We start from the raw sequence: 27,537 nt of genomic DNA on the forward strand, positions 1-27,537 counted from the left end.
AAATTGAAATACACTGGATTGTGTACATGTAGTTTGCAAATAAATTTGTAATGCACCACATAAGTATCAAAGAGTATGACTGTACATCTGCTTAGGTTATATAGTGAACAACATTGTAGTGCCAGCTGTGCCAGTACTGAACAAATGGTGTGAGAAAGTAACTTGCCCTTAAAAAGTTATTAAGTTTATAAATAGGCACAACAAAGCATGAGAAGGAGAACGGTCATCTAAAGTCTAAAATCAAACAACAGGTCAGTGTCAGAGGAAAGGTATCCATTTACTGACATGTTCTGTTCATTAAACACTGATCGTAATGCTTCCCAAATACACATTTTCTGAGGAACCACATACCAGTTCCTCCTATTTGAGGAATGCTGGTTTTTGTCATCTAACTCAGAGTGGAGGAAAGTTAAATCACAACGAAATGCAAATCACAAATTGGTCACTGAATTAAATAGCGCATTCATTATTTCCTTGATCGGGTATAAGTATTTGCAGACAGGATGATTTGTATCTTGGATGGTATAATGTACAGTGAAATGCTTCATCGAGCCTTTTTACTGTTCTCTAGCCTTATGGATGCCTTAACTTTATTGGAAAGTTACCATGTTTACAATGAGCCTCTAGTTCTCTGAAGCCACCAGCTTATGTAAATTACATCCATCTTCTTACCTCCCCTTCCTTGACAAATCTGTGTATTAACTATTGTCACTTCAGGGCATCGGTCTTAGGTATATTCCATTGCCTCAGTATAGCAAAGCAACACAGAGACAAAACACAGTCTTGTTTCTCTTATGATTTATTAGCTGTATTTTGTGAGTAAAGATTATTTCAGATATACTCCAAAACTTTATTATATCACAGTATTCTTTGTCAGTACTGATACTATGTAAATATTAATATGCACCTCAGGTTTATATCCAATATATGAAATTTGCAAGGCGAGCAGAAGGCATAAAATCTGGAAGAATGATATTTAAGAAAGCAAGAGAGGATACCCGGACCCGCCATCACGTCTACGTTACAGCAGCTTTGATGGAGTATTATTGTAGTAAGGTAATCACATGTGCTTAGTTTGATATTCGAATCAGGAGGGTGCGTAGCTCACTGAAGCTAATAACTTCTTTTTTTTTGTAATGTTTGCAGGATAAGTCTGTGGCCTTTAAGATTTTTGAGCTAGGGCTGAAAAAATATGGGGACATTCCAGAATACGTACTGGCGTATATCGACTACCTGTCTCACCTGAACGGTAAGCTTTAAGCTTTGAGAAGTCTATTGAAGCAATTCTCTGTGAATTTAGGTTCAAACCAAGTTCTTTGTATTTTAGTTTTCGTTCTCCTCGAAATGCAATGAAACCTTTTCATAAAACTCAGCAATTAATTTGGGAAAAACCCTTGCTGTTCTGTCCTTGCTGAAGTTCCAGAAGTACATTGACATTACATCTTGATTCCACTGAACAGAGAGTGAACTTTCCAACCTGCAGCTCATGTTGCGGTAGTTTTACAGCACCTGCTTTGAACAGGGGGGAGAACACTGAGAAATCTAAATCCTGAGGAGAAAGATCCATGAGAGGTCAAAGTCAGCACGGGAGGAGCGATGGGTTAGTTGGTCTCTACTAGAATTCATTTAAACTCGTGCTCCCCAAAACAGATGAGATGAGCAAGATATAAAAGCAAATTGTGAATATAGGTGCTGCTGGGGAGCGGGATTGGAATGCAACGCACAGGGCGCAGGCAGGGCAGGCAGCTTAGGATTCGTAACATACCAGCACAGAGGTGTAACACAACCGGGGTTTAATTACAAAGGACTAGCTCAGGTTTGTGGAGCAGCCTCCAGGCTGCTGCTGTGAGCGGTGGCTGAAGGCGGCTGGATCTCCTGACCCTCCCAGGCTGTTCTGTAGGCACCAGGCTCATGAATCCCTCCTGTGAGACCACACTACCTTGCATTTTTCAGGCTCTAAAATTTCAAACAAATTTAGACCTTTTTTTCTCCTACGAGCTCTAAGCAGAGATTCTAATTTTGTTTTTTTCCAAGTATATTTGATTTTGCCATAAATTATTCTAGGTCTGCACGAACATTTGCATAGATTGACATCAGGAAAAAGTGATCTTAAAACTTGCCAGTGTATTTGCTGTGTTTTAGCAACCCAGCAGACTTTACTGAAAAGCAAGGAAATTGATCCCTGAACTCCTGTAAATGTAAGATATGGTAAAATGCACAGTGAGAGACAAGGGAAAGAGCTGCAAGTTTTAAGAACAAAACCACCAACCCTTCCATTCCCCAGCTGAAGACACACAAAGGCTGGATGCTGCTTGGGAACCAGGTCTAATAATTTTGGGAGGTCTTCTGAGGAACGTACAAGTGTATTAATATTACCCCGATTTAAAAGGGAAATAATGAATTGAAACGCCAAATTTAAAATGACTGAGATATGTCGTTGTGATATTAAAAAACCCACCCAAACAAAAACCAGAGATCCTAGAGATGCCAAGCAATAGCTGTGCTGTTATCAAAGAACCTGTATGAGGGTTGGTCGGTTGCTGCCAACAAAAATAGACTTTCAAATAAGAAATTCACAGTAGAATTTAACATTGGTAAGGTTTTATATAGGCATTCATATTTTTTTCTACTTTCTGAAATTCATATCCAGGTATCAGAATGTCAACTTTATATTTAATTCAATGTACACATTTCTTTGAATGGACGTGATTTAAAATTGTCTTTTAGTCTATTTTACTCAGTGTGATTTTTCTTTTTTCTTTCTATTTTTAAAGAGGACAATAATACGAGAGTTTTGTTTGAACGTGTTTTAACTTCAGGGAGCCTTCCACCTGAGAAATCTGGGTACGTCTGCAAAGCAGTTTCACTACACTAAAAAAGATACATAACCCCTTTCAACTACAGACACCCCAAGGAAATTAGAAAAATGAACAGCAGGACAAAATTAGGTACAGATGTTCCTTCCCCTCTTCATGCGAAAATAGCAACAACCGTGACAGATTTGTGGAAGTCCCTGTCCCCCCCTTGCAGTGAAATTCATTCATTTATTGACTTTAAAACCTCATTGACAGATTGTTGGGGACAGAGCGCAAAATCCTCCTGCGCAGGATTTGGTGGCATGGCTCATGACATACATCGCTCACCATATAGATTCTTTAGATAGATGGGGAGAGGGAGCTGAGAACATCTCTCAGGAGCGTCATGTTAGAGAAGGGGAGTCAGGAGTTTATTGAGGAAAATGCTGAGCACCTCCCAGCCAACTGAAAATAAGATAGGGAAAGAACCAGAAAAGACTTGGGTTAACCACTCACCATCATTTTCATTACTATTTTTAAATATATTTCTCTGAAAAAATGGTTACCAAATGCTTTGCAGTCCAAGTGTTCACCATTATTCTTCTCGTAGACATAGGCACCAAAACTAAGAAATCAAACATTGCACCGCTCTGCACATTCATTCTGCGCTTTAATTCTCATCTTTTTGAGAGACGCTTTATGTCCCTTTTAAAAGTGAGGACAAAAAAAACAACAAAGAATTCAAAAGCTGAATCTTCTTCAAAGGTGAACTCCAAAGCTAAAATGAATCAAGTCCAGAAATATGGTCAATGTTGCTTAAGCTATAAATATATTAGATTTTCCGCAAATAAGCAGTAACTATATATTTTGGGCTACATAAAATTCTAAAGTGCTGCTTATTGTGTTACAGGGTATTGCTGTTCCCTGCTAGAATACGCTAATCTCTGCAGGTGAACTAAATCGTAGTCTATGTTGAAAAGTCCTTCATGTATCGGGATCAGAGTGAGATTCTGTGTAGTGGGATGAGCAAAGTCCATTTGTGCATCTCATATTGCAAGTACCAGCTCACCTCAAACGCTGGAGTGGTTCACAGCAGTAATCCTTGGCTTCCCATACCAAAGTCCTTTACGATCCACTAGACCGAAAGTTTTTATAGAAATACCTGAGGCACTGGAAAGGTAAATGCATGTTATAGACACATCTAAAGAACGCATAGAAATGGTCACATGTTCCCTGATTAGCTCCTTTACATCTCTCCTCTCGTGTGTTTTTTAATTGGTTTATAATTTTTCTCCCTGAGCAGCTGTTTCTCTGTTCTTTTATAGGGAAATCTGGGCTCGGTTTTTAGCTTTCGAAAGTAACATCGGTGATCTAGCTAGTATCCTGAAAGTGGAAAAACGGAGGTTTACGGCATTCAAGGAAGAATACGAGGGTAAAGAAACAGCTCTGCTGGTAGACAGGTATAAGTTCATGGATTTGTACCCGTGCTCTACGAGCGAACTGAAGGCCCTTGGTTATAAGGTGAGTGGCTAAGAACACTGAATTTTACTGTTATTCTAGCAAACTTAAGCAATTTTGTGTTTAGGACTTGCCTTATGCTTTTTACCCTTGATAGAAAAGGAGGAAGAATAGGCCTGCAACTGTTGTGCTGCCTCCTTGTCTTGTTGGGCAGGGACGTGCCAGGCACGGTGGCCCAAGGGCAGGAGGGAGCCAGGAACACAACACAGCTACTTCACCTATTTGTATTTACGGAAAGGTCCGCGTGTTAATGCCATCACCACCCGGCCACCAGCCTCCACTTCAACCTGAGCTCCATCAAAAACCAGCTATTTGGAAGTTTGTAGAACCATCTGTATGAACATCGCTGGTTGCCCTTCCGCTCCAGCTGGCAAAACTCCACTGGCTTCAGCAGGAACTGTATCAAAGCCACAACACTGCAGTCCCAGTGGCTGCTGCAAATGCCTGAAGGGAAAAAAACATCTATAGAGATCAGGGGCTGCTGCTTTTTTTCAGTTATTATGGCTGAAGTGCTTTGGTGCTGCTATTTGGAATGTAAAGTCTAGGCCAGACACCTGCATCGGGGCTGTCTCATCTTGTGTCTGACCAGGTGTATGTTAACTACAGTTTAGTCATGTGGAAGGCCGTAACACTTTGGGAAGCCATTAGAACAGAAGAAAATGCTTATATTCCTTTTTTTTTTTTCCCTAATATATATATATATGTGTGTATATATATATATATATATATATATGTATATGTATTTTTTTAAGCATGATAGGCTGCCAGAGAGGCAGAAACAGCTCAGTTGGAGGAACTGCTGTTTCCCTTGCACGTGAACAGGAAGAGAGCCTTCAATTCATGTCTCCAAAATAGCACCTTGGCTTTCATGTGCTTCTTACACAAAAAAGCAATTTTTGAAAAATACAGAAGTCACTGCATTTGGCAAAGCAGCTGAACTCTTGGTCTCCACACAGTTTGTAAATCTGCTGGGTGGAAGTAAGGGTGACATTTTGCCGCTGAATGCTTTTCTGTTAATGCTTCTTTAATGCTTTTCTTTTAATCGGGACAAGGTTACTTTGAAGTTACAGGTGTGCTTACGAGACAGCACGTCCTGATGGATGCTGGCAGGGTGGCCCGGGGCTGATTCAGCCCTTGGGCTGGTTTCTGGTGCTCGTAACATGCCAAGAGTGAATCCTGTTTGAGCCGATGGTTTGCGTGCCTGCTGGCTGCCTTACGCTCACTTTCTTTAACAGCTAAAGCAATCTAGGGAATGAAACGGGAGAAATGATAGTTGTGAAGGCCCGGTGCTCTGCACCGGTTCACCTCCGTCTTTTTAACCTAGAAAAAAAGGAGCTACTCAAAAATGACAAATAAGGTCCCGTTCGGTAGCACAAACAAGTGTTTCCGCTCCCAGCTGGGACACCGTAGGAATAAAATTTTTGGTGAAACATGCGAGTTTTGCCCAGATGGTTTTCTAAGAGGACATCTGAAATGGTAACATGACAAAGCGAGGAGAAGCGACCGGTCTAGAGGGATGTTTTGTTGTGTCATTTAAACGAGCGCCGCGGTGCTGCCGAGCTCAGCGCTCTCGCGTTGGCTTTCGCAGGACGTGTCCCGTGCCAAGCTGGCAGCCATCATTCCAGACCCGGTGGTTGCACCTTCCATCGTGCCTGTTCTCAAAGACGAAGTGGACAGAAAACCTGAATATCCCAAACCCGACACTCAGCAAATGATTCCATTTCAGCCAAGACACTTAGCACGTAAGTCAGATGTTCCGTCGGAAGTGGTAACGCTCACCTGGCAGCGAGTTGTTATTAACCTGTGTTTAGCAAAACTCATCGTAGAGTCTTTCCTGGTCTCCAGCCATCTCCACCTGTACTTACGTTTTAGGCTGTTATTTAACTGGATTGCTAAAGGCGTATGTATTTTACCTAAAACTAAAGTCACATGGAAATAAGTACCAGTATTTTGAGGTTTGGTCAATGGTAACAAGCTGTTACATGCGCTGCTCATAGACTTCAGATCACTGACTAAACAATATGTAATTAGCAGAGGCAAAAGTGACAGGGTAGCAATTACTTGCGCCAAATGATCATTTTGTAAAAGCAAGTCAGGTCTAGCTGTCTCTTGCGCTGGCTTCACACAGTTTTTCTGCCCCCAGCTCCAGGTTTACATCCCGTCCCAGGGGGGGTATTTCCCGTTCCACCAGCAGCTGTCGTTCTCATGAAGCTCCTGCCGCCTCCTGTTTGTTTCCAGGTTTGTTTTAATGAATTCTGAAAACTTCAGAAAGTTGTAGAAGAGTTTCTGTTTAGACAGAACCGCAGTATGTATCCCTCCACTGAAAATAACCTTCTAAACTTCTTCTTTTCCTTATTTAACAAATCAGGGTCCCTTTGTTCAAGTGGATGAGCTCATGGAGATATTCAGAAGATGCAAACTACCAGACAGTAAGTTGTTTGTTCGCTCTGGAGTCTGTGACAGTGACTTTGTTTTACATATGGATATTACTGTCTGAAATCCCAGCCTCATTGACAGATGTGTCGTTACTAGTTAGGGGTACACTGTTGAAACGGCTGCGTTTGCAGGTTGGAATCTACATAGAGATGTTTGTACATTTAACTGTCATCAACAACACATAAAAAGCTGGAAATCACCAGCTGCTGGTTTAATAACGTTTTGGTGGTAACCATTAAAAGAAAGAAATGAAGATTTTCAGAATATCCTTTGAAAGAAGCAAGGCACGCTTTCGAGCAGCAGTGTAACATTAAATTACAAATGTGCAGTGTGGTCAGTTGCCGAGTAGGCGTAACTGACTGCACGCTCTTGCCGTGCTTGAGAACATTCCAGAACAGTGTGTTCTGAGCGTCTAGAAAGGTAGAGCTCTGAAATATAAACCCAGGACAGATCCATACCCCAGGCTCCATGTAAACCATGGCACATAATACACTGCTCTTCACCCCCGCTGTTAGTTTAAGGAGCCAATGATCAGAGAGAAAGCAAGCCAGGATTTAATTTCTTTTAGAGTGAAAATAAACCATCTCTTTCAATGACATATGGTATTCTTCAGGCTTTCTCTGTTCCTAAGCAGAACCTGCCTTGCTGTACGTACTTTCCGATGAATCCCGACTTGCTGCACTGTTTCCCCAACATGCTTCTCTGCTTTTTTTAAGCTCGCAAATGACCGGAGTCTTGTGCAAAGGGAGCTCTCAAGCTGAAGCAGCAGCATTTACTTTATAATTAGTGTTCGCCATAGCTAGGAGTTTTAGACAGTTAAGCCTTAATTCTTAACATTTGTAGAACAGTGTAGGAAAATGTCTCACGTTCCAGAAATCGCCACTGTGTCTCTGTCTTGGTGACCTTGTTTGCAGGCTTATTTCAAACCAGCGATCTAGTTTTACAAATTAATCTTTTTCTCTTTCTAAAGCTGTTGATGAAGCTGTGCGAATAATTACCGGTGGCCTACCAGAAATAGCTGTGGAGGGCAACGGACCTGTGGAAAATAACGCGATGCTCAATAAAACTGTTAAGAGACCCCATGAAGATTCTGACGACGATGAGGAGAAAGGATCTGTAGTTCCCCCCGTACACGACATTTACAGAGCGCGGCAGCAAAAGAGAATCCGGTGAAACAAGTTTGGAGTTCTGCTGTGACAGACAAAGACTTGATTGAGTCCATCAGTCTCGGAAAAGTCGAGCATTTAAAAGGGACAGCTGCAAAAAAGTCTTGAAAATGGTTTTGTTACTGTGGTGCCTCTTCTCCCATGGTTCTTGATCTGAAAACAGCCAGAACAACCTTAAAACGTGCTCTGAACAAAACCTAGTTTTTCAGAACCAAAAGTGCAAAATGTCAACACTGCATTTTGTTCTTCAAGGGTGTTCACATCTACCACTTGAAATCTCGTGGGTTTTCAACAGTTTTATTTTAAAAACTGGATGGCTTATACTTGTGAAGCATTTTTAATTCACATTTTCTGGAAAACAGTTGTTCTCAGTTTGTTCATGTAGTGTCCTGCCTTATTGTTCGTTTTTATTTATGGCAGAATGTATGGAATCTGTTTTGTAGTTGAAAATGGACAAAAACATTCCTTTAAAATAAAAGGATATCCGTAACATCATGCCTCATTCTGGTTTTATTCAAACACAAGTTACTTCTTAAATATTACTCAGCCACTGGAAAAGCGATGTTAAATAAGACCATCAGAGGAAATTGATCAGAGCATACATATTAGAATTAGCTTTTCTTCCATTTTTCTAGAGGATACAGTACACTTTTGCATTTAATTCCATGACTGTTTAAAGACAACAGCATCATAAGACAAACTGGGTACATATTTCTGGGGTGGATTGTTCAGGAGGACGAGCTGACACAACCTGTTCCTGGATAACTGCGTTGGTCTTCACTTAATAATGCACAAAGCTAAATATAATATATGAGCTACATACTTTAACCTGTTATTTTCAAACACGCTAACGAAAGCACCATATGAACTTGCCCAGCAGTTTCTATGCATACATTAGATTTTAACTTGTAACTGACTGTTCAGAATTGCACTCTGGAAAGACCACAAGGACTTTGTCACTTAATAGTATCTCCCTGTCTCTTAAAGAGGATGTAGAGAAACTATTTGTCAACCTCTACTGTTAAAAACAACCAACATGGGAAAATCACTAATGCGATTTGTACTCGAGGGCGTTTATCTCAGTCTCTTTAGCTCTTTCCTGCGTGTGCCCCCCAAGCTGAGAGCAGCCACACGTGGGTGCTGCGCCTTTTTGTATGTGGAAGCGCAGGATCAGACCCACACTGTGAGGAGAGATGGGACTCGCTGCACCGACCCCGGGAGCAAATACGCACGTGTATGCGCACAGTCCACGCTCCGCTGGCCGAGAAACAGGAGGTGGCAGCCAGGGATATCTGGACGCTGAATTCCGGAACCGGGAGCAGCCCTCCCCGAGATCAAGGATCAAGTGAGTGCGACTTTATCTAGCGATACCGCAGCCCCTTTCCTTCTGGCATCAGTCGCTTGCTTACTTTTCAAAGGCTTTTCGGAGTATGTTTCACCCTGCTGTTGTTCTTCCCCACATCCTTGAGATCACCCCCTACATTTTTTGTAGTATGCATAACTCGCAGGGGCCTTTAAAGGCAGCTTCTAGGCAATGCTAAAATATAAAATAACAGCAGCAATTTATAACTTCCGCAACTCATTTAACAAAAATGAAAACAGCTTAGTCTTGGTTATTTATTTTTTCTCTAGCGATAACATTTCTGGTAGCTCTTTCCTTACGCAGACTGCTGAACGAAGTATTTGGAGCTGCAGAGCTACCAGCTGTGTTTTGAGGCGGATCCTGCGCTAATCGCAACGCACAGTCAGCAGCCGCAGCGATCAGGCCCCTGTTGTATCCTCTGCTGAGTCGTCAAACAGACCCCACCAAAAACCTACTCAGAACCTTTTTTCCTGGCTGACCAACCTACTCAGTTTTGAGTTACCAAAGCAAGATGCACAGATGGATTTTTTCTTACTATCTGAGTATATTCAGCCAAGAGAAAAAAAAACACGTGTCTGAACTGGTGATCTCCTACAGAACTTCAGTGTTTTGGTGAGTTTTTTTCCCTTTGGGGAAGAGAGTTTGTAATGAATGAGAAAATACTTGGTTTCTAGTTGGACAGGACAATAGTGCAGCTATATCCACGCTGGCGTTTAAAGGGAAGCATCAACACTGGTTCGTAATCGAGTTCTATTATTTCGGTTGACTATTTGACTAGTCAAATGAACCCGGATGTTAGCAATAAAAGGGCCCTTTTATTTATTTTACATAGCTTTTTTTTTTTTTTAAGGAAGAAAACACATTCTATTTTGGATAGTCTGGTACTTGGGACACTTACTGTTTCTAACTATGAACTTTGATTTAATAAAATAATCAAGTTTTGATGACTGTAACACAGCGTTCTGCTCAACTAGAGGAAACTTTCAAACGCACTTACCTCCCAGCTGAGTCTGAACTGCAATAAGGCTGTAAGATCATTGAGCTCTTCCGTGAACACTCGTTAAATATAACATGTAGCTAATTAAATTCAAGACCTACAAATATTTTAAGAAGAACACCTCTACAAAGTGGAAAAAAATCTACTGAAAATATTCCCTGTATATTCAAACTAACAATAAATCATTCACTTCTCACAGTACATTAAAATCATTTATACTTCCGATAGTGCTCTGCACTTCCTGGATATTCTTGAAGACATGATTGAACGTGCAACCATCCCCAGTTAAGTTTTAAAAAACAAGTTAAATTTTCAACCTAAAGTTCCACACGCTTTAAATCCACCTCCTCAAAATGACAAAGAGTTACTTTTAAGGTTAGTTCTTCCATGTAAAAAGGAGTAAACTACTAGCAGAACAAAGGTAAGAAATGCTACTTTTATCAAAACGTTTTAGCTCTGCCCTTCTGAAGTCTTTACAAGAGATAAATACAGCCGCAATCTATAAGATTGCCACCTTGGTAAGTACTGTACATAGCAGAGGACAGTTACCCAATAACCAGAAAATTTGCTACAAAAATATATATTATGTGTTTTGTAACATCTGCAGGTAAACAGCAAAAAAATGCTATTAAAAATGCAGTAAAATGCAGAAAAAACTAGTAGCCTACCATATGAACCATAATGTTACAATAAAGTGCTGTTTGGCTTTGTTTTTTGCCTGTTTCTCTTATCTAGAATTTTAACTTATTTCTTAAGTCTTTACAGTAAGACTTTTTTAAAGCCAAATCACCTCTTCTGGGAAGGACCACTGCTAATCTGCTCTGGATTAATTAAACTAAATTCACGGTAAATTAGAATAAAATGCCCTAAAATGAGCCACTCGAATACAAAGTTTGGTTCTTAAACTTGTCCTACGTAGCCTCTGCTCAAAAATCTAAAATTGCAGCCAGAAAACTACCAAGACGTTCCCCCCCCCCCCAGTTGCATACTTACATTAAAAATGCATCTCACCATTTACTTCAGAACCCCTTTTGCATCTCATGTATTTTCCTCATCAGTCATCACTAGTGAATTAAAAGGAACCAGTATTTACATGGAAAGCTGTTTTCCTAGACAAACATTGGTGCATTTTTTAAATAGCTGACAAAGTTAATACCGTTTCGGTAGCACACAAACTGGGGTTTATGATTCTTCTGCCTTCCCTACAAGCCGGGACTCTTCCTTAGTCAGTATTTTGCCAAGGACTGCGTCATAGTAAGGGCTGAAGACCATTTTGTTGTAGTTGACAAGACGAACATACTTGACAGCGATCTCTTCCAGCTCCCTTTGAATAGGGCTTAATCCTCCCGGAACGGCAGGTAACAATTTCTGGTGACTGGATGCAAGATAATTCTCCAGAAACTTTTGAATTCGAGAATCTGGAAAAATTGGACCAAGGGTTTTGGTTTGTTTTCAAAAGAGACAATCAGAGTGTAATCTCATGTAAAATACAGAACGCCCGAACACAGTAGATAAGTATTTGAGACAGATTAAGTGAAAAACCATGCAGGACATGCCACCAATGGTTTTACACAGACGGACGAGGCGTCACCCGGGGAGAGAGCGTTCCCGTCCCAGCGTACCTAGCAGCTTGCAGATGGTGTTGTCCGGGTTGGCCACGGCTTGGATTTGTCCTTTGAGCACGGTCTCTCTCTCGGCTGAGAACGGCGTGAAGCCGTGCTGGGAAAGGCAGCTGTTGAGCTCCGCACACACCTTCTCAGCCACGCTGGCCAGGGATTCCTGCAGGTTAAAGGAGCTAGAGAATGCGGAGCAGAGCATTACTGCACTATTTTAGTTACTCGCTTTTTTTCCCCACCTTTTAAAGACAAACTATTCCATTACCATCGCCTTATTTATCAAATGTAATGGAAGAAGTGTAATCTAGATAAAGGCCAGGACTATAAAGAATAATACATGTTATATATTGAAAAACAAACTTGAGATATAAAACAAGGAGGTAGGACAGCATTAAATATTTCCAGTCTGAACAATCCATGCAAATAAGAGCTGACCTTCCTACTACCCAGACAGCTCTGACTAATGCCAAAAAAGCATTATCACCCCAGCATGTGTACAGCGTTGGTCTCAATCTGCCAGCAGCATACCATACTGCACTCCGCGTCTGCAGGGAGCCTGGCCCAACCTGTGAGCGGGGTTACCTGCTCCCACTCTCATGTGCCAACCAGGCATCGCAAAAAACATCCTCTGAAAAAAGGCGCATGCACATATCAGAAAAGAGCAGAGCAAGAAAAGACAGTCCTGAGTCAGCTGAAGACGAATTGTCAGCCCGGGCTCATAAAAAGCCCTCATCGCTCCCTCTACATGTTCTGTAGTCCACAGCCAGGGAGAGGTTTAAATCGATTATTGACGAGGGTGAAAACAGAACCACACCTGCCCTGTGTGACGAGGTTACTCAACACTCACGGGTGATGCATCCCTGCCAGCAGCACCTTCACAATGCTTTTGATTTTCTCAGCAAATCCAGGCACATCAACGAGTGCCGCGCCTGCTGCACTGAACGTGACCAGAAGGACAGTCCCGGTCACCACGAGCTGCTCCAGCTCCAGCTGTATTTCCTGAAAGCGGCTCTGGTCCATCAGCACCGTCTGCAAAGAATGAGGGAGGCAGCACAGAACAGGGTCAGGATGCTGGGCTGGGAAGGGGCGTCGCGATGCTCAGCTATTTGCCGCAGTGAAGACACAACAAAAACACAGCTAAGAGGAACACATGCTCAACAGGCAGGTAGCAGGAACAAAACGAAAAGAATTAACTCCTCTTTTCCAACTAAGGCAGTTTCAATACTGAAAAAGAGGAGCCCACCAGAAGAGCTACAAGAGTTCTCAATCATGACATTAATGTTTTAGTATTGTTACAAGGCTACAAATTCAAACAGCTTCTGTTATATCCCGGAAACAGAAAAGTAGAACACGCACAGAAATCAATTTTGCTGTTCAATACCTACTTCTGGAAAAGGCCTGTTTACATGATCCCACTTTAGGAGCTTCAGATAGGCCTGGTTTTGTACAGCAGTGGAGGACAAGGCAGAAGCTCCACCAGTGGCACTGTCATCACTACAGTGGGGAGGCAACATTTTACACCTCAGCTTTACGAGATCGTCTGCTGCTTCTTGCAACCACCTTGTCACAAAGTCTAAAGAATCTGGAAGAGCAGGGGGAAAAAAAAGCTTGTGAAGAGAATTCCTTCTAAAAGTTAGGGGTTTTTTCCCACCACTAGTTTCCAAATAATCCCATTAGTTACTATTCGTAATACCCATGATATCAGTCATTGACATGCATTTCATTTGTTGCATCAAGCAGAACATTAAACCAAAACTAAAACCACACAGCTACAGGAAATGGGAGTTGAGATGATGTTGGCTAATTATACTCTGCACCGTATTGAAATGAAACTAAACTCCAGTGCACTAAGCACAGAACTGTTGTTCCAGCAGATTGTTTCAAACCACACGAGTTGTCATTTACCATACGAATTCTAGAACTTATAAAAAAGTCTGATTTTTTTTCATTATCTACAAGCAAAGACACACAGTTTACTGGGAGGTCAGAGGGGAAGAAAGAAAGGAACAAAGTCATACTTGGCTGTTTCTCAAGAAACTCCTGAAACTTCTTTCTTTCATATTCAGCAGACTGCTGCATTAATTTTGGCCTAATACTACTGACAGCGAAGTTTGCCATATCCATTTTCATTAGGTCTAATACAGAGAAAATTGCTCTAAACAAACAAACAGAAAAAGTTATTCAAGGCTGCAGATGTTTAAGAAGTACCGTTTACAAGATTTATTACAGATTGTCTGAGGAAAGAGCAAAAACATGCATGGGAAACATTAACAGGGCACTTAATCTAAGAGCAGGAGACAGAGAGAAAGCTTGAGTGAGTATGTACACGCATGCATGTGCCTCTTCCAAGCAGGAAACAAATCTTGTTTTGCTGTAAAAAAAGCCTCCATGCAATTAACTTTTCTAGCTCCATTGATTATATTTCGCAGGATGTGCCACATCATACGTTGAATGCATAAAGAGATATCCAGGTTTTCACACTTGCACACCGTCTCTGTTGGCAGCCTATGAAGCCAACCCCAGTGGGAACTGAACAGTCAGATCCAACAGAAAAAACACCTTAATTTCAAAGCAACCTAATTCCTGCTGGCAATATTTCTGCCAGGTCAATCCTGAACTCTCAAAAGCTTATCAAATTATAAACCAACAAGGTTAACACCATTTCCTCTTAGCTACCGAGACCCTGAGCTGTTCAAGTGGGAGCACAGTGACCAGGCAGAAGTGCTCTCAGATGTGGTGTGTATAATACACTCCCTTCACAACTGAAAGGTTTTTATACAGGGAGGGGGTGGGGGGCCAATGGAGCTGAAATTGCCAAAAAAGGAAGAACTAGTTGGACAACAATAACACCTTTTTCATATGGTCCTGCTTGCTTCGCCCCCCGCTTCTGCTGTTTGTATTAAATGTTGGTACGAGCTGACCATTCACCTGGTATCTTCAGGCTTTTGTGCATTTGGCATCTGAGCAAATGTCACTCAGCAACATGCAGGGACCAGACAAATACTCCAGTTCACCGGAACAAAGATGATCCTTGTTAAAGATTTCTGGAGCATCTCTGCCCTCCACACCCACAACTACATCCCTTTCCCATTGCTCTTTTTTTCTACAAAGATCTGCAGGTTGCCCTGTTGGAAAACCCCGACACATCTGAAATTATTTAAGGGACTCTCAACACGACTAATAAATATAATTTCAGTACCTGAAGAGAGGAACTATTTCACGAATATCTTTCAGTTTCTTAATTTCATCATCTCGAGCTGGAGCACAGAGCGTCCCCATCATCCCAATAACAAATTCAACCAACTTAGAAATGTCAAGGGCCCCATTCTCTGCCTCCTGTTTTATCAAATCCAGATCAAGAACTTCTGTAATCTGGCTTCTCAGCCTAGTATGGCCAGGCAACAAGAAAGACAGGAGGGTCTGAAACGGAAAGGTTTTAGCAGTATATTAGTTTTACGTATCAAAGACTACAAGGATCAAAATAGTTATTGAGACACTTTTTATTACAACTAATTGCCATTTACAAGTGGAATATTTTTTTCTTTTCTCTTCTTTTTTTTTTTTTAAACCAACCAACCATTCACCAACTGCAAATATTTCACCCCATTCTGTACGATACTGAAGTTGCTATCTATAGTAAGATCATACTTAAGACTCCCACGCTTGGCTCTGTCAGCCCAGTGTCAGAGCCTCTCATTGACTCCATAATTAATACTACTGTGATAACACAAAGGAAGCTTGGAATTATGAAACTAGTATTACTTACCTTTTATTCATCTTACTTGGTTTTGCATTTGTTTTTACATTCAAATTTCTCCTCTGGTGTTACACAACTTATATTTGTTCACAGGCAATGGCACAGTAATGAAAAATATCAAGAAAGTCCTTTATGAACAGCCCAGCTTCAGTCACTTTTGGTCATTCATATCAATGCAGCTACTCAAAGTCAATAATGTACCTTGGTGTCACATCATCTTACCTCTTTAATTTCTCCCAATAGTTTAATTGCATGGTCATATGTCGGTGGATCTTCCTTTAGCTGAGCTTCCAGACAATCCCAGAAAGCTTTATGCACAATATCTCTCACTTTTTTTTCTAAGCTGTGGGTAAAAATGACCAGTTAAAAAGAACAATATCTGTATCTGCGCCACCTTACAAAGATAACCTGCAGCTCCTGAAGAACAGCATGTAACAGTATAACGTAAGAATGAGTTTATGAGGATTAACAGAAAAGAGATCTGTCATTTTAAATTATTCAGAAAAGCAAGAAAAACTGGACACAAGACTTGGAGTGGCTTATATCCTAATAAAGGGTTGCGCACGAGCAAAGGCAGCTACAAATTAAAATCCTTCAAAGTATCTGACATATGCTACATCCAATGTAAACAACTGGAAGAAAAACAACAACAACATCACAAAAATTCCAGCTTGTCTTCAGAAGACCAGTATTCAAGTTCCTTTCAAAAGCCTGACTAAGTAAATGCAATTTTACTCAGAAAAATTCATTAAGTAAAGCTAACAGAAATGAAGTCACTTCCCCGACACAAAAGCTTCAGCACTTCAACGCAAAAATACTGCAGCTACTCTGAGATTAAGGCCCAGTTCAGTTTGTGTAAAAAAGAAACGAATTCCACTACCTCAGTACCAATTCCTATTTCCAAACACTTCAGTTACTTTTCTTCAGCAGGCAGCTCCTGTTCACCACAGGAAGAAATAACATGCTCACACATACAGGCACGTACCCCAGGGTGAAGGACTGCTCTTTCTTTTCTAGATGGTAAACGACTGCAGCCAAACCCCTCGCTAAAGCCAGATCCAGGGATCTGGTACCAAGGCAGGCCTGGCCCACCACAAAGCCCAGGCACCCCGGAGCAGGGTGACCTCTGCAGTAACTGTGCTTCTGTGCTCAGTGAAACGATGCGAATCAGCCACTCTGGTGAACAACGACAGCTGCTGCTCAGCACCATCAGTCAGCAAAAGCATCCAGCTTCCCAAAGCACGGGATAGCTCTCCAGATCTTTCTCTTCTTTTTTTTTTTAATTTTTAAGAGGATAGGGAAAGAAGAATTAAAAATAAAACCAACAACAACAAAGGTAATATACTAAAATCCTTCTTCCCTGAAAAATGTTGAGTTCAATTTCATAGCGCTGAGGCACACCAGAAAAGTTATCCACCATCACAGCACATATTCACTTGAGAAGCCCACGTGAATAGAAGGGCACTTTCTTAACTGTGAGACGTTAAATGAAGCATTTATTTGCAGCCATCAACTGCCGAGCAGAAAACACCTGATGCAAGTTCCCCCAAAAGATGCTTGGACAGAGAAGGTAATGCAGAAGGGGGAGAATGAGATCGGCACGTCTCAAGGGTGCTTTCCACACGCTTGCTTTCGGAGGCAGTGTTTGTGTAGGTCAGAGACAGGTCCCAGTTCACGGGGCCACCCGTGAACTGCACACACCCTGCCTGACCCTATTGTCATGTGCTAGCTCGGTTAAATGTTGTTTGTCCTCAGCGTTTAAAGATGCACAAATCCATTTCCTACCAACTCAGAGGCTGAGACAAGTGAACAAAGTACAGCACAGACCCTCACCCACTCCACTCAACCTCTACGCAAAGGCAACTCCTGCTGCGACCATGAGGTATTTAATAGCATCAGCGCATTTTCTTTAGTTATCGTTATTTAGCAGTCCACAGCCACTAGTAAAACACCAGTGGTTTAATACGCTGGTGTCAGAGCTGGAAAGACAGCAACAGTGCAGGTGAGAAGGGAAAATGAGACTGTTCCCACTACGGCCTCTTCCATCAGGAACATTTACAATTCCAAGCAACATCTTCTCATTACTAACGCTAACAGGAACCACCATCTCTGTTTTGGGGGAGATGGGCATCAGAGCTTTTGCCTCTGTTATGACCAATTTCCATAGGGGACAAGCAATGCCAGCCCTCTAAGAGCCACCTGTAGCATATTCTCCTGCAGCACCCGTGCCAGTAATGTGCTTCGAGGTCTCTCAAGCGCAAACACACACACAGAGCAGTGATTCCAGTGTGGACAAAGTTCCTTCCATGAAATATACACTCACTTTCACAAATCACCCCAGGAAACACATCAACAGCCACATCTCCCTGGGTGCAAAAGAAAAAGGAGCAGTGGACAAAGCATCTGGACTAGGACGGGGTCAAATACACTGGACAATATGTGACCAGACATTAAGGCTTCTGTTCTCCCTCTCCCACAGGGGACAGAACTACTGTAGCGCAGACAGAGAAGGAAAGACTTCAAACTTAAAAGGAGCAAGGACTAACCTAATAAAACATAGGAATCTCTTCCCAAAAAATCCCTGGAGAAACAGACAGGAAAAGCTAAAATGATCAGAGTTTCACCCTCCTCCCACAGGCAGAGAAAACGTAAAAGATGCTAAGAGCACCACCTGCATCTGCAGCTAGAGTTGGGTACGCAGAGGACAGCAGCACCAGCCTCCTAGGACAGGGGGACACCGACACAAACCACACCGCACTGGGATGTGCTCCACGAGGTTCACCTTCCAGGCGCACACATTTCTGGGGAAGCAGAACCGCATGTGCGCCACCTTCTTCTTATGTTCTTTCCTACCTTCTGCCAGGCACCGCCAGACAAGATATCAGCTGGAGCCTTTACCTGATCCACTAGAGATGTTCTGCAGTTCTATAAATGCAAATTTTATTTATAAATGTATTTGGTAACAATCTTACCTGTGTTCTGGTAATTCAGCTGGTTTTATCTGGAAGTCTCCATTAACAACGATTTCATGCGCCAATGCCATGTTGGTTACTCCCTTGGCTGTTTCCATGAGCTCTTCTATCGACACAGGCCGAGGAGGACTGGCTGTAACACAAATTAAACTGTCAGACTTATCTATAAAAGCCTGTGGAAAAGAAGCCTGCTAATACTTTTGGATCCTTTCCATGTTGACAGCACAGAAGGCCAAAAGACAGTATCATCTGAAGATTCTTCTCTTTTTCTTCCCTTCCTTTCCCAGTTGGTGGATGACACAGGTTTGCAGTATTACAGAAGACAAAAGAGGGAACCCCAGTTGATATTCTGGGCTCAGTCTGTCAATTGCTTCCAAGTTCTATCAAGCTCTTTTAAAAAAACAAACCAAAAAAAGCCCCACATCCAAACCCCCACTTCTTTGGAACTGCTTAACAGCATCTTAGCATCTTTCTCCATACTGTAGGAAGAAATAATCAAAAATACTGATGTTTTCACTGTGCTGTTTCCCCAATTATCATGCAGATGTTGCCATTTCAATTTTATATTTTTCAAGGAAGCGAATTCGTCTCTAAAGCAGTCGGCAAGCAAACCACCATTACCATTAAGCAGTACACACTATCAGCTAATAATTCTCACGACTTCCAGTGCAACTGGGACTTCTCCAAGCTCTCTTTTTTTCCCCAGAGGCCACTGTCAAAGCAACAAAGGACGTCAAGACTGGTCCTAGCACCAGCGCCCAAGACCTCCTCCTCCTCTGGCAGGCATTTGGGACTGACAAGGATGGCAAGCAGCTTCAAATTGGGCCCTGGAGCATACAAGCAAGTAGAAGGAAGTGCCCAACCTGAAAAAACATGCCAGTATTCATTAGGTCAGGAGACAGAGGGAGAGAGTGACTGTACAAATCTAGACTAGGGACAGGTAGAGTTTCAGAAAACTTTTATTTGCTTCCTGGATGCACTGGGAATTAGGGCTCCTAATTGTTCTGGCATGCAATAACATCCTCCTGGGATGCTACAGGCATGGCTGTGGTGCAGGAAGCATCGCAGCCCTAAAAACAAGTCAACATGAAGGGAGAGAAGGTGCCAACGGCATTGGCGATGCTGGTTAGGGCAGCAATCCCATCCCCACTGAAACCAACCAAAACCTGTTGCCACTGATTCTTTGTGGTAAAGATTCCCCCTGGCTGCACCCTGCAATGCCCTGCCAGAAGTTAGGAGAAGCACCACAGCTCTTCCCTGGTCCAGGTATTTGAGAAAAAGGAGAAGGTGAGATCATTACTGTTCTCATGTGTGGCACACAAGGATGGTAAGGTTCACCTTGGTTCCTCCTGAAACCATCTAGTGGAGAGGAAAGTGGGGAAACTGCCCTAATGGCTCGATTCCTCTCTGTGGTTCATTCACTTCAACTACCATGTGGGTGTAGGAGCAACATACTGATGCCCAAAATGAAAGAAAACAAACAGGGATCTTCATAGGCTGGGTTCACTGAAACATGTTTTAGGGAAACTGTAACGACTGCCTCATTTGATAATCCAGTTTAATTGGACTTAAGCTAGTAACATAGAAAAGGTCCTTTAAAACTAACTGTCCATCACTTGACTGCATTCAGAGCTGTCCCAAGTATATACAGCATGGTTCCAATGTGCTAATTTTTCATTAATATCTTGCTTTTTATTGTGCAGCCCTCCTAAACCCTTATTTCCTTTCTGCTTGGAGCTGAATTCTGCCTAGTGATTCTGGGAACACAGCAAGGATTGATATTCTGAGAAGAACTAGCAGCTGAATGAGAGTTCTCTTGTCCGACTGCCAAATGACTTCACCCCAGCAGTGGATGCATTAAAAGCTCAGACTCTTTCATTTACCAAAGAATGCTCTTAAATCATGTTCCTTCATTCTCATATTGTACCTGCTCCCTTACAAAAGGGGAGGGCTTGAGACCAACAATTTCTTTGTGGTAAATGCAGTGCAAGACCACGCTATGCATTTTACTTTCAGGTGTTTGTATCCTCTCTCCACACATACACCGCATTTCCTACCAGGCAACTAGCAAGACATAAGAACATCTCTGTGTAATGTGACACTAAGCAAAACACTAAAACTCATTGAAAAATAAAAAGAATGCAACAAATAAAAAGTTACATGCTCACACACTCTCTACAGAAATTTGGAACTAGTTATCCGAGCAGTTCTGCCCCTTTGTATTGAAGACCTGGAATGAGAAAACTTCCCCTTGTCTTTATCTATAGATTTGCCAGAAATAATTGGTAGCCATACTGCACCCAGCTCCTCGTGCTAAAAGCAAAAAGACAAAAATATGCCCAGGGAATAAACTTAAAACATGCAGTCCTGCTTGACACTAGACGTAGTATTACGATTAAATATACAACTTTCTGTCTGTATCGGGAGGGGGGTGACAGGACATCACTTTGTTGATAACAGCCTTCTGCTGCAGAAACAGAGGCTGCAAAAATCCAGAAGGTTCAGCTGATAATGAGAACAGCAGCAACATTTTCACTAGAACAGGCTGGAGTTAGTGCTTCTCCCTTCTGTGAGTGCAGACACACAAAGGTATCTACGATATACGTGGCTCAGAGCAACATGGTTATTGTGAACAATTAAATGTTAAAAACAGGGAGAAAGGTGTTACAGTTTCGAAGCAAATGATCAGGAGTTGCACAATATTTAACCGCAAAACACTCAAACATGCACAGAATGCTATAAAACACCATAATTGTCCCCATGAAAAAAAAAAATATAGACTCTTTCTTTTTTAATTGAATAAAGCAGTTTTGCTTACACTTGGGTGTATCATCTCTGTGTGACCCTGGAGCACTCTGTCGTATTCTTTTCCTGACAGACCGATCTGGGTTGTCCGAACTCTCTTCTTGACCATCCTCCACACCACTCAATTTTTCTTCACTTGAATGTGGCTTGTCGGGATTCTGAGACATTTTCAGTTGGTTCTTTTCAGAAAAAAAATTAAAAAAAAAAAAGAAAAAGGAAATGAATAAGCATTTTCTGGCATGGCTGAGTAGGAAAACATCCTCGGGAGTTCTCCTGATTAAGAAAAAAATAAGAATAAAAGGAATATTATGAGGAATTGTATGATGTCATTCCCATAATGGTCAGGGACCTGGACTCAGTGACTCACTTCCCACCTTACATAAAATGGGATGCTTTTGACACAGCTGCCATTGACTTAATCTGCTTTCCTAGTATGTTCTCAAGAATCTGAAACTGTTCCTTCACCATAATGCATACAGATGAGAAAAAATATATATATTTAATTTTCCTTCTTAGCATTGCTTATGAGAGAGCAGTAAAAGCACCTTCAGAATGGTATCACAAACACGTTTTACAAAAAGATGCCAAATGAGACATTTCAGTGCTACATAGGGATAAAGCTTCCTGAACATAACGTACCCCTGAACTATGATCTGCCCCAACTGCTCAGAACTTTCTCTCAAAGCCATTTGAATGCATTAAGAAGCAGGAAAAAAAAATAGAGAGAACACAAAATTCTACTCCCATATTTTCATTCCACGCAAGAGTCATGGTTTACGTATAAAATATCAGGATTATTTCAAAAACAAAACAACATTAACACAGTAAAGAACATAGTAACAGTATTTAAAATATTAGTTTCTTAAGCATTAGCTATTAAATAATGTTTATATTACATCACTGATACCTGCAGTGTACCCAAAGTCACACTGCAAAAGTGACCATTAGAAAAGCATGTCTCACCATTCATTATCTTCACTCATCACATGCTCAGATTTCCCTCTGAAGAACGTAATTTGTCCAGTTTACCATTAAAAACCTGCTATAATACAAAAAGCTACTGTTCAGACCTCAATTTTACTAAAATCTCTTAGAGAGCATGCGATTTCTCTAACTCATTAAATAACTTGGATGTTCTATGGAGTGGGAAGCGAGGAAGAGTCTGCCTTTCAAAAACAAACAAATGAACAAATAAAAGAAAGCTCCTGGAAAAACAAACAAACAAAAGCCACAACAAATAAAGTAAACCTTCCTCTTCCATCCAGTATCCCACCGTCCCCTCTTTGAAAATTGGCAAGAAACAAGCTCTCAGCAAGATACGCAGCCACCAGAGGCACCTCACAGCTACTAGGAAAAACCACTTGCAGTGTCAAAGACTGCACTGAAGAGGCTGCAGCAACAGTGATGAGGATAAAACACAGCACTGAGACTTTTTAATTTTCATACAACAGCTGTAATAACTAACCCTACTCCATCAGTGCTTAAATCGATGATGCCGATGTGATTCTACAGGACAGCTGGAAAGCTCAGTGCATGTAAGAAATGGGTTTGTTCAGCAATGACTCAGGATCATCTTCTTGCTAGATGCACAAGACAACAACATGCAACACTTGTCCACAGCACTGTGTGATTTCTATTTTAGAAAAGAAGACAAGGCATAAAAAGTATGGGATAAACTACAGAGGAAAACCAAGATGTCAGTACAGGTACTGTTAGACACATGTATGAGCCCCCACCTCCAGCTGGAACCCTGTAACTGATGTCCCTGCTCCGAAGGCTCAACCGGCTCCCCCTTCACATACACTGACACTCCCAGCTGGGACAAGAAACTGGCGGGCAGCGCAACGCTGGGGTTATATTGCCACCCTTTTATTATAGCTAAGGCAGAGCCAGGCCCCAGCTTGATGTAACACAAGGTATCCAGCCCAGCACGCAAGTGTGGAACCAGTGGGGAACCACTGGCTGGAAACAGGAGAAGAGGATCCTGGTCTGGCGGATAAAAGGTCTGTTAGCTCAAACACTATCACAGCAAGAAGACAAGCAGCACTGTTAATAAAGAAGCAGTTAACAGAGAAGATCATTGCAACAGTTGCAGTTAAAAAAATAAGGGCTGGTTAAACAGAGGAGGGAAACATGTTGTTCAGTTTGGTTAGGAAAAAAAAGCATTATCATAAAGGCTTCCACATCCATTCCACCAGAATGTTGTTCTCCCTGTCCATTCTCTTCCACAGAGCACCTTCCTGAAGTCAGAATCTGCAGCACAAAGATGACGCAACCAAGACACACTCAGGTATTTAACGTACATGCCTTGCACTTCATCCTCACTACCCTTAGAAAAGCAGAGAAACATTACAAGATACCTTACACAGAGGAAATAGACGTATGAGTTGAGTCGCCTGAGGGCTCACAGAAGACTTTTTAATAATACATAATAAATGACAGGGTCAAGATGATAATCAGTCTCATAATTACTATCCCAAGCTTTGCCCACCACGCAGACTACATCCTAAAGCAGCGCCTTCCATAAAATGGCAGATCACGAGCTACAGTTTCAAAACAAACTATTTCATTTAAATACCATTTGTTTAAAAAAAAAGTCTTATTTCAGCTGTGGAAAGCAGATACAAGAACTCCTGGGCCATTCTACCAAATGACTGTTCAGCAGATGAGGTAAACAGGCACCCTTGTTGCTTTATCTGTTTGGTTTGCAATAGTCTGCTCTTTTCTGCTGGATTACTGCTATTATTTGCCAGGATACATCTAGAACAAATCCTCTTTCCACTAGGTAAATAAGCTTGACAATACCTCTTCCAAAAGTGTGATCATCATCTTGCCTTTTACAGAAACAATTATGATTCTTACTAGAACAAAATCTACTTCTTGGCACTTTCCTTCAATTTACTTTCAATAAAAACAGAAGCACAAGATAAAAACCCAACAAATTAAAATTCAAACAGAATATTTTCCACAGGTTCTTTTTCACCAAAGGTCCTCAAATCATCTGATGCACACCAGCATTAAATAAACTCCACTGTGTTTCTGTGGAGTATGCACAGGACTGAAGCAGCTCCAGCATCCCCGCTGTTCTGGATGAGGGACTGGACAGGTGCCCCAACCTGCAGGCCAAACACAGAAGCCCTGAGAGCCGCTGTTCTTCCCGGCATCACCTGCTGGAGTGCGAGTTCTGAATTACAGCTGTCCCTGCGCAGTGTGAGTCACTGGGCTGTGGTGCCAGGCTGGTTTTCAGGGTACCGAGGAGCTGTCTCTGGAGAAGAACCAGGCAGGAGAGATGCTGGGAAGCTCCCAACACTCTCTCCTCTGCTCACCTGCCACATCAAAACCCATTTTATCACATAACCCAGCAAAAGGCAAGATGAACCTCAGCTCAGTGTGATGATGCTCTGTCCCTCTTCCGTGTCAAAAAGGCCACTTGTGAACTCCTGCTGTTCTCCCCACCTACGACCTGCTCTGCGTGAGGCCCTGGTGCATCTACAAGAAGAGACCACACAAGGTAGCAGAACAAAAACACCACACCAGGCAGCAGCAATGTTGCCATTCACAGAGTCACAGAATGTCAGGGGTTGGAAGGGACCTCAAAATCTCAACCAGTCCAACCCCCCTGCAGGAGCAGGAACACCCAGATGAGGTTACACAGGAAGGTGTCCAGGCGGACACCTGGAATGTCTCCAGAGAAGGAGACTCCACAACCCCCCTGGGCAGCCTGTTCCAGTGTCTGTCACCCTCACCATGAAGAAGTTTCTTCTCATAATTAAGTGGAACCTCCTGTGTTCCAGTTTGTACCCATTGCCCCTTGTCCTATCATTGGTTATTACCGAGAAGAGCCTGGCTCCATCCTTGTGACATTCACCTTTTACATATTTGTAAACATTAATGAGGTCACTCCTCAGTCGCTTCTCCAAGCTCAAGAGCCCCAGCTCCCTCAGCCTTTCCTCACACAGGAGATGCTCCACTCCCTTCATCATCTTTGTTGCCCTGCACTGGACTCTCTCCAGCAGTTCCCTGTCCTTCTGGAACTGAGGGGCCCAGAAATGGACACAATATTCCAGATGTGGTCTCACTAGGGCAGAGTAGAGGGGAAGGAGAACCTCCCCAACCCCCTCGCCCTCCCCAGCACAGCACCAGTTTCCCTGCGATCCTTCCACAGGGGTTCGGGAGTCCCCGGGCGCTCTCTCTTTGCTTTCCCAGCCGGGGCAGCTCCAGCCACAGCCGCCACAGCGGCCCATCCACAGGCCCCACAGAAAACCCACCCGGCAGCGCAGCCGCGGGGGGGGATGATTTCCCACACGCCAAACGGGCGAGGCACGGGGAGTGCCAGAGCCTCCCTCGGCCAGCGCTCCATCCAGCGCCCTCCCCGGCAAACAGCTCCTCAGTCAGGCCTTCCCGGGCCCCACAGCCCCCGCCCGGAACCGCGCCGGCTCCCGCTCCCGGCCCTGGGGCCCTCCCCGCCGCCCCAGCCCCAACGGAGGCCTCCCCGCCGCCTTACCGCCGCCGCGGCCACCGGCTCTAACGGAGCTGCCGCCCAGCCCCGGCTGCCTCCCGCCGGCCGGCGTGCCAGGCTGGGCCGCAGGCGCAGCCCCGCGGAGGGGCGGGACCGCCCCTCCGCGGGGCTGCGCCTGCGGCCCAGCCTGGCACGCCGGCCCCTGGTGTAACGCTGATCTCCACCCGCCCTAACACAGTTAAATAGGTGTGTGTACCCCCCGCACTGTGCTAATTTACATTAAATCCACCCAGCAAATGAAAGCGCTGTTCTAGGCCGGGAGCAAGCAGGGAAAGAAGCCACAGCTTTTCCGTGTTGATTCACTTACAGACACCTCATCCAGCGACCATCGCAATGTCCCCCAGTAATACATTGTCGTGCTGCACACCCGGTCATCATCTCACTTGCAGAGAAAGTGCTCTGGAGAAGCGATAACCCAGTGGCAACAGACACCAGTAGAGAATGAAGAGTGATATATTACAGGGTAGTGTCTCAAGTTCAACTTCAATCTCTGGTACTGTCAAATGAGCTGTACCACACCCAGCCAAAGGCCACGCTGCCTTATACCCACCCGTGAACCTTCCCAGCATCTCTCCTGCCCTGTTCTTCTCCACAGACAGCTCCTCGGTACCCTGAAAACCATCCTGGCACCACAGCCCAGTGACTCACACTGCGCAGGGACAGCTGTAATTCAGAACTCGCACACCAGCAGGCGATGCCCACGGGCAGGAACTCATTTTCGAGATGGAAATCTCATCCTCTTACAGCGAGATCAGCCCAGGCAGCACATAGAATCAGGAGTCAGAAAAGGGATATACTTCTGGTGAGGAGGCAACCGATGCAACACCACAAGTAACTTAAGAAAAATATCATCAGAAATTCCAAGAAGAAACTGCCTTTCCACCCCCACATTTTAACATGTTTTTTTCCAATAAAGTACATTTATAATCAAAAGCTTTCAGTTAAAACTAAGAACTAAAAAGAAATCACTACTAAAAAGGGTTACACCTCCCCACTGCTATTAGTTTTCAAGAACTGATTATCTTTTAGAAGTCCTTTCTAACTGACTAGAATAAGCCTCTTACACATTTGTCCTCCCTCCCCCGTCACAACACAGTAATACATTGTCCTGCTGCACACCAGGTCATGGTCTCACTTGCAGAGAAAGTGCTCTGGAGAAGCGATAAACCAGTGGCAACAGACACCAGTAGAGACTGAAGAGTGATACATTACAGAGTAGCATCTCAAATAGGATTTGTTTTTTAAGAACAGCTCACCACATGGGTTTGTAATAGATATTACTACTTTGTTTTCATGATTAAATGACATTTAAACTATTTTTTCCCCCCCCAAATAAAAGAACCGAGCTCTATGGACACTGCACATGGCACAAAATGTGTGATTGCTTGCAACAGTAACTCTAACAAAGTTTTGCTGGCATCAACCCAAAGATAACTCCACAAGACTCAAAATCAGATCTCTGATCATGCTATATATTTTCCTGCTTGCAATTGCCAGTGTTGCACAGCTTGGGATTTCCACTGTGACTAGACACAGATAAAGCGTACAGCCATAAGAAAACCCAAAGGCCTTTCATTTGTTCCAGCTCTTTTC

At 42.9% G+C, this 27,537-nt stretch overlaps 2 protein-coding genes across 8 annotated transcripts in view; one reads left to right on the forward strand and one right to left on the reverse strand.

The window, feature by feature from the left end:
* Window positions 1-8,405, forward strand: part of CSTF3 (cleavage stimulation factor subunit 3) — a 49,295-nt gene extending 40,890 nt beyond the window's left edge. For both annotated transcript variants that reach the window (XM_065065366.1, XM_065065367.1), the window contains 8 exons: window positions 913-1,056; window positions 1,147-1,249; window positions 2,775-2,844; window positions 4,121-4,316; window positions 5,902-6,055; window positions 6,457-6,551; window positions 6,682-6,742; window positions 7,720-8,405. In XM_065065366.1, coding sequence (XP_064921438.1) covers window positions 913-1,056; window positions 1,147-1,249; window positions 2,775-2,844; window positions 4,121-4,316; window positions 5,902-6,055; window positions 6,457-6,551; window positions 6,682-6,742; window positions 7,720-7,922 — 1,026 coding nt within the window. In that variant the 3' untranslated portion in view covers window positions 7,923-8,405. The remainder of the gene's footprint in view (window positions 1-912; window positions 1,057-1,146; window positions 1,250-2,774; window positions 2,845-4,120; window positions 4,317-5,901; window positions 6,056-6,456; window positions 6,552-6,681; window positions 6,743-7,719) is intronic.
* Window positions 8,406-8,407: 2 nt separating this feature from the next.
* LOC102089476 (DEP domain-containing protein 7) overlaps window positions 8,408-27,537 on the reverse strand; it is a 28,857-nt gene continuing 9,727 nt past the window's right edge. For 2 of the 6 annotated variants that reach the window (XM_065065359.1, XM_065065361.1), the window contains exons 7-15: window positions 21,439-21,604; window positions 18,621-18,753; window positions 15,871-15,991; window positions 15,091-15,311; window positions 13,910-14,046; window positions 13,277-13,473; window positions 12,739-12,920; window positions 11,898-12,070; window positions 8,408-11,693 (exon numbers count right to left, since the gene is read on the reverse strand). In XM_065065359.1, the coding sequence (XP_064921431.1) occupies window positions 11,458-11,693; window positions 11,898-12,070; window positions 12,739-12,920; window positions 13,277-13,473; window positions 13,910-14,046; window positions 15,091-15,311; window positions 15,871-15,991; window positions 18,621-18,753; window positions 21,439-21,604 (1,566 nt within the window). In that variant the 3' untranslated portion in view covers window positions 8,408-11,457. Of the gene's footprint in view, window positions 11,694-11,897; window positions 12,071-12,705; window positions 12,921-13,276; window positions 13,474-13,909; window positions 14,047-15,090; window positions 15,312-15,870; window positions 15,992-18,620; window positions 18,754-21,438; window positions 21,605-24,804; window positions 24,915-25,929; window positions 26,076-27,537 lie in introns of those variants that run through there. The other 4 variants (XM_065065365.1, XM_065065360.1, XM_065065364.1 and 1 more) reach the window with 4 other exon arrangements.

This window comes from Columba livia, chromosome 5, assembly GCF_036013475.1.
Source record: "Columba livia isolate bColLiv1 breed racing homer chromosome 5, bColLiv1.pat.W.v2, whole genome shotgun sequence".
Taxonomy (NCBI): domain Eukaryota; kingdom Metazoa; phylum Chordata; class Aves; order Columbiformes; family Columbidae; genus Columba; species Columba livia.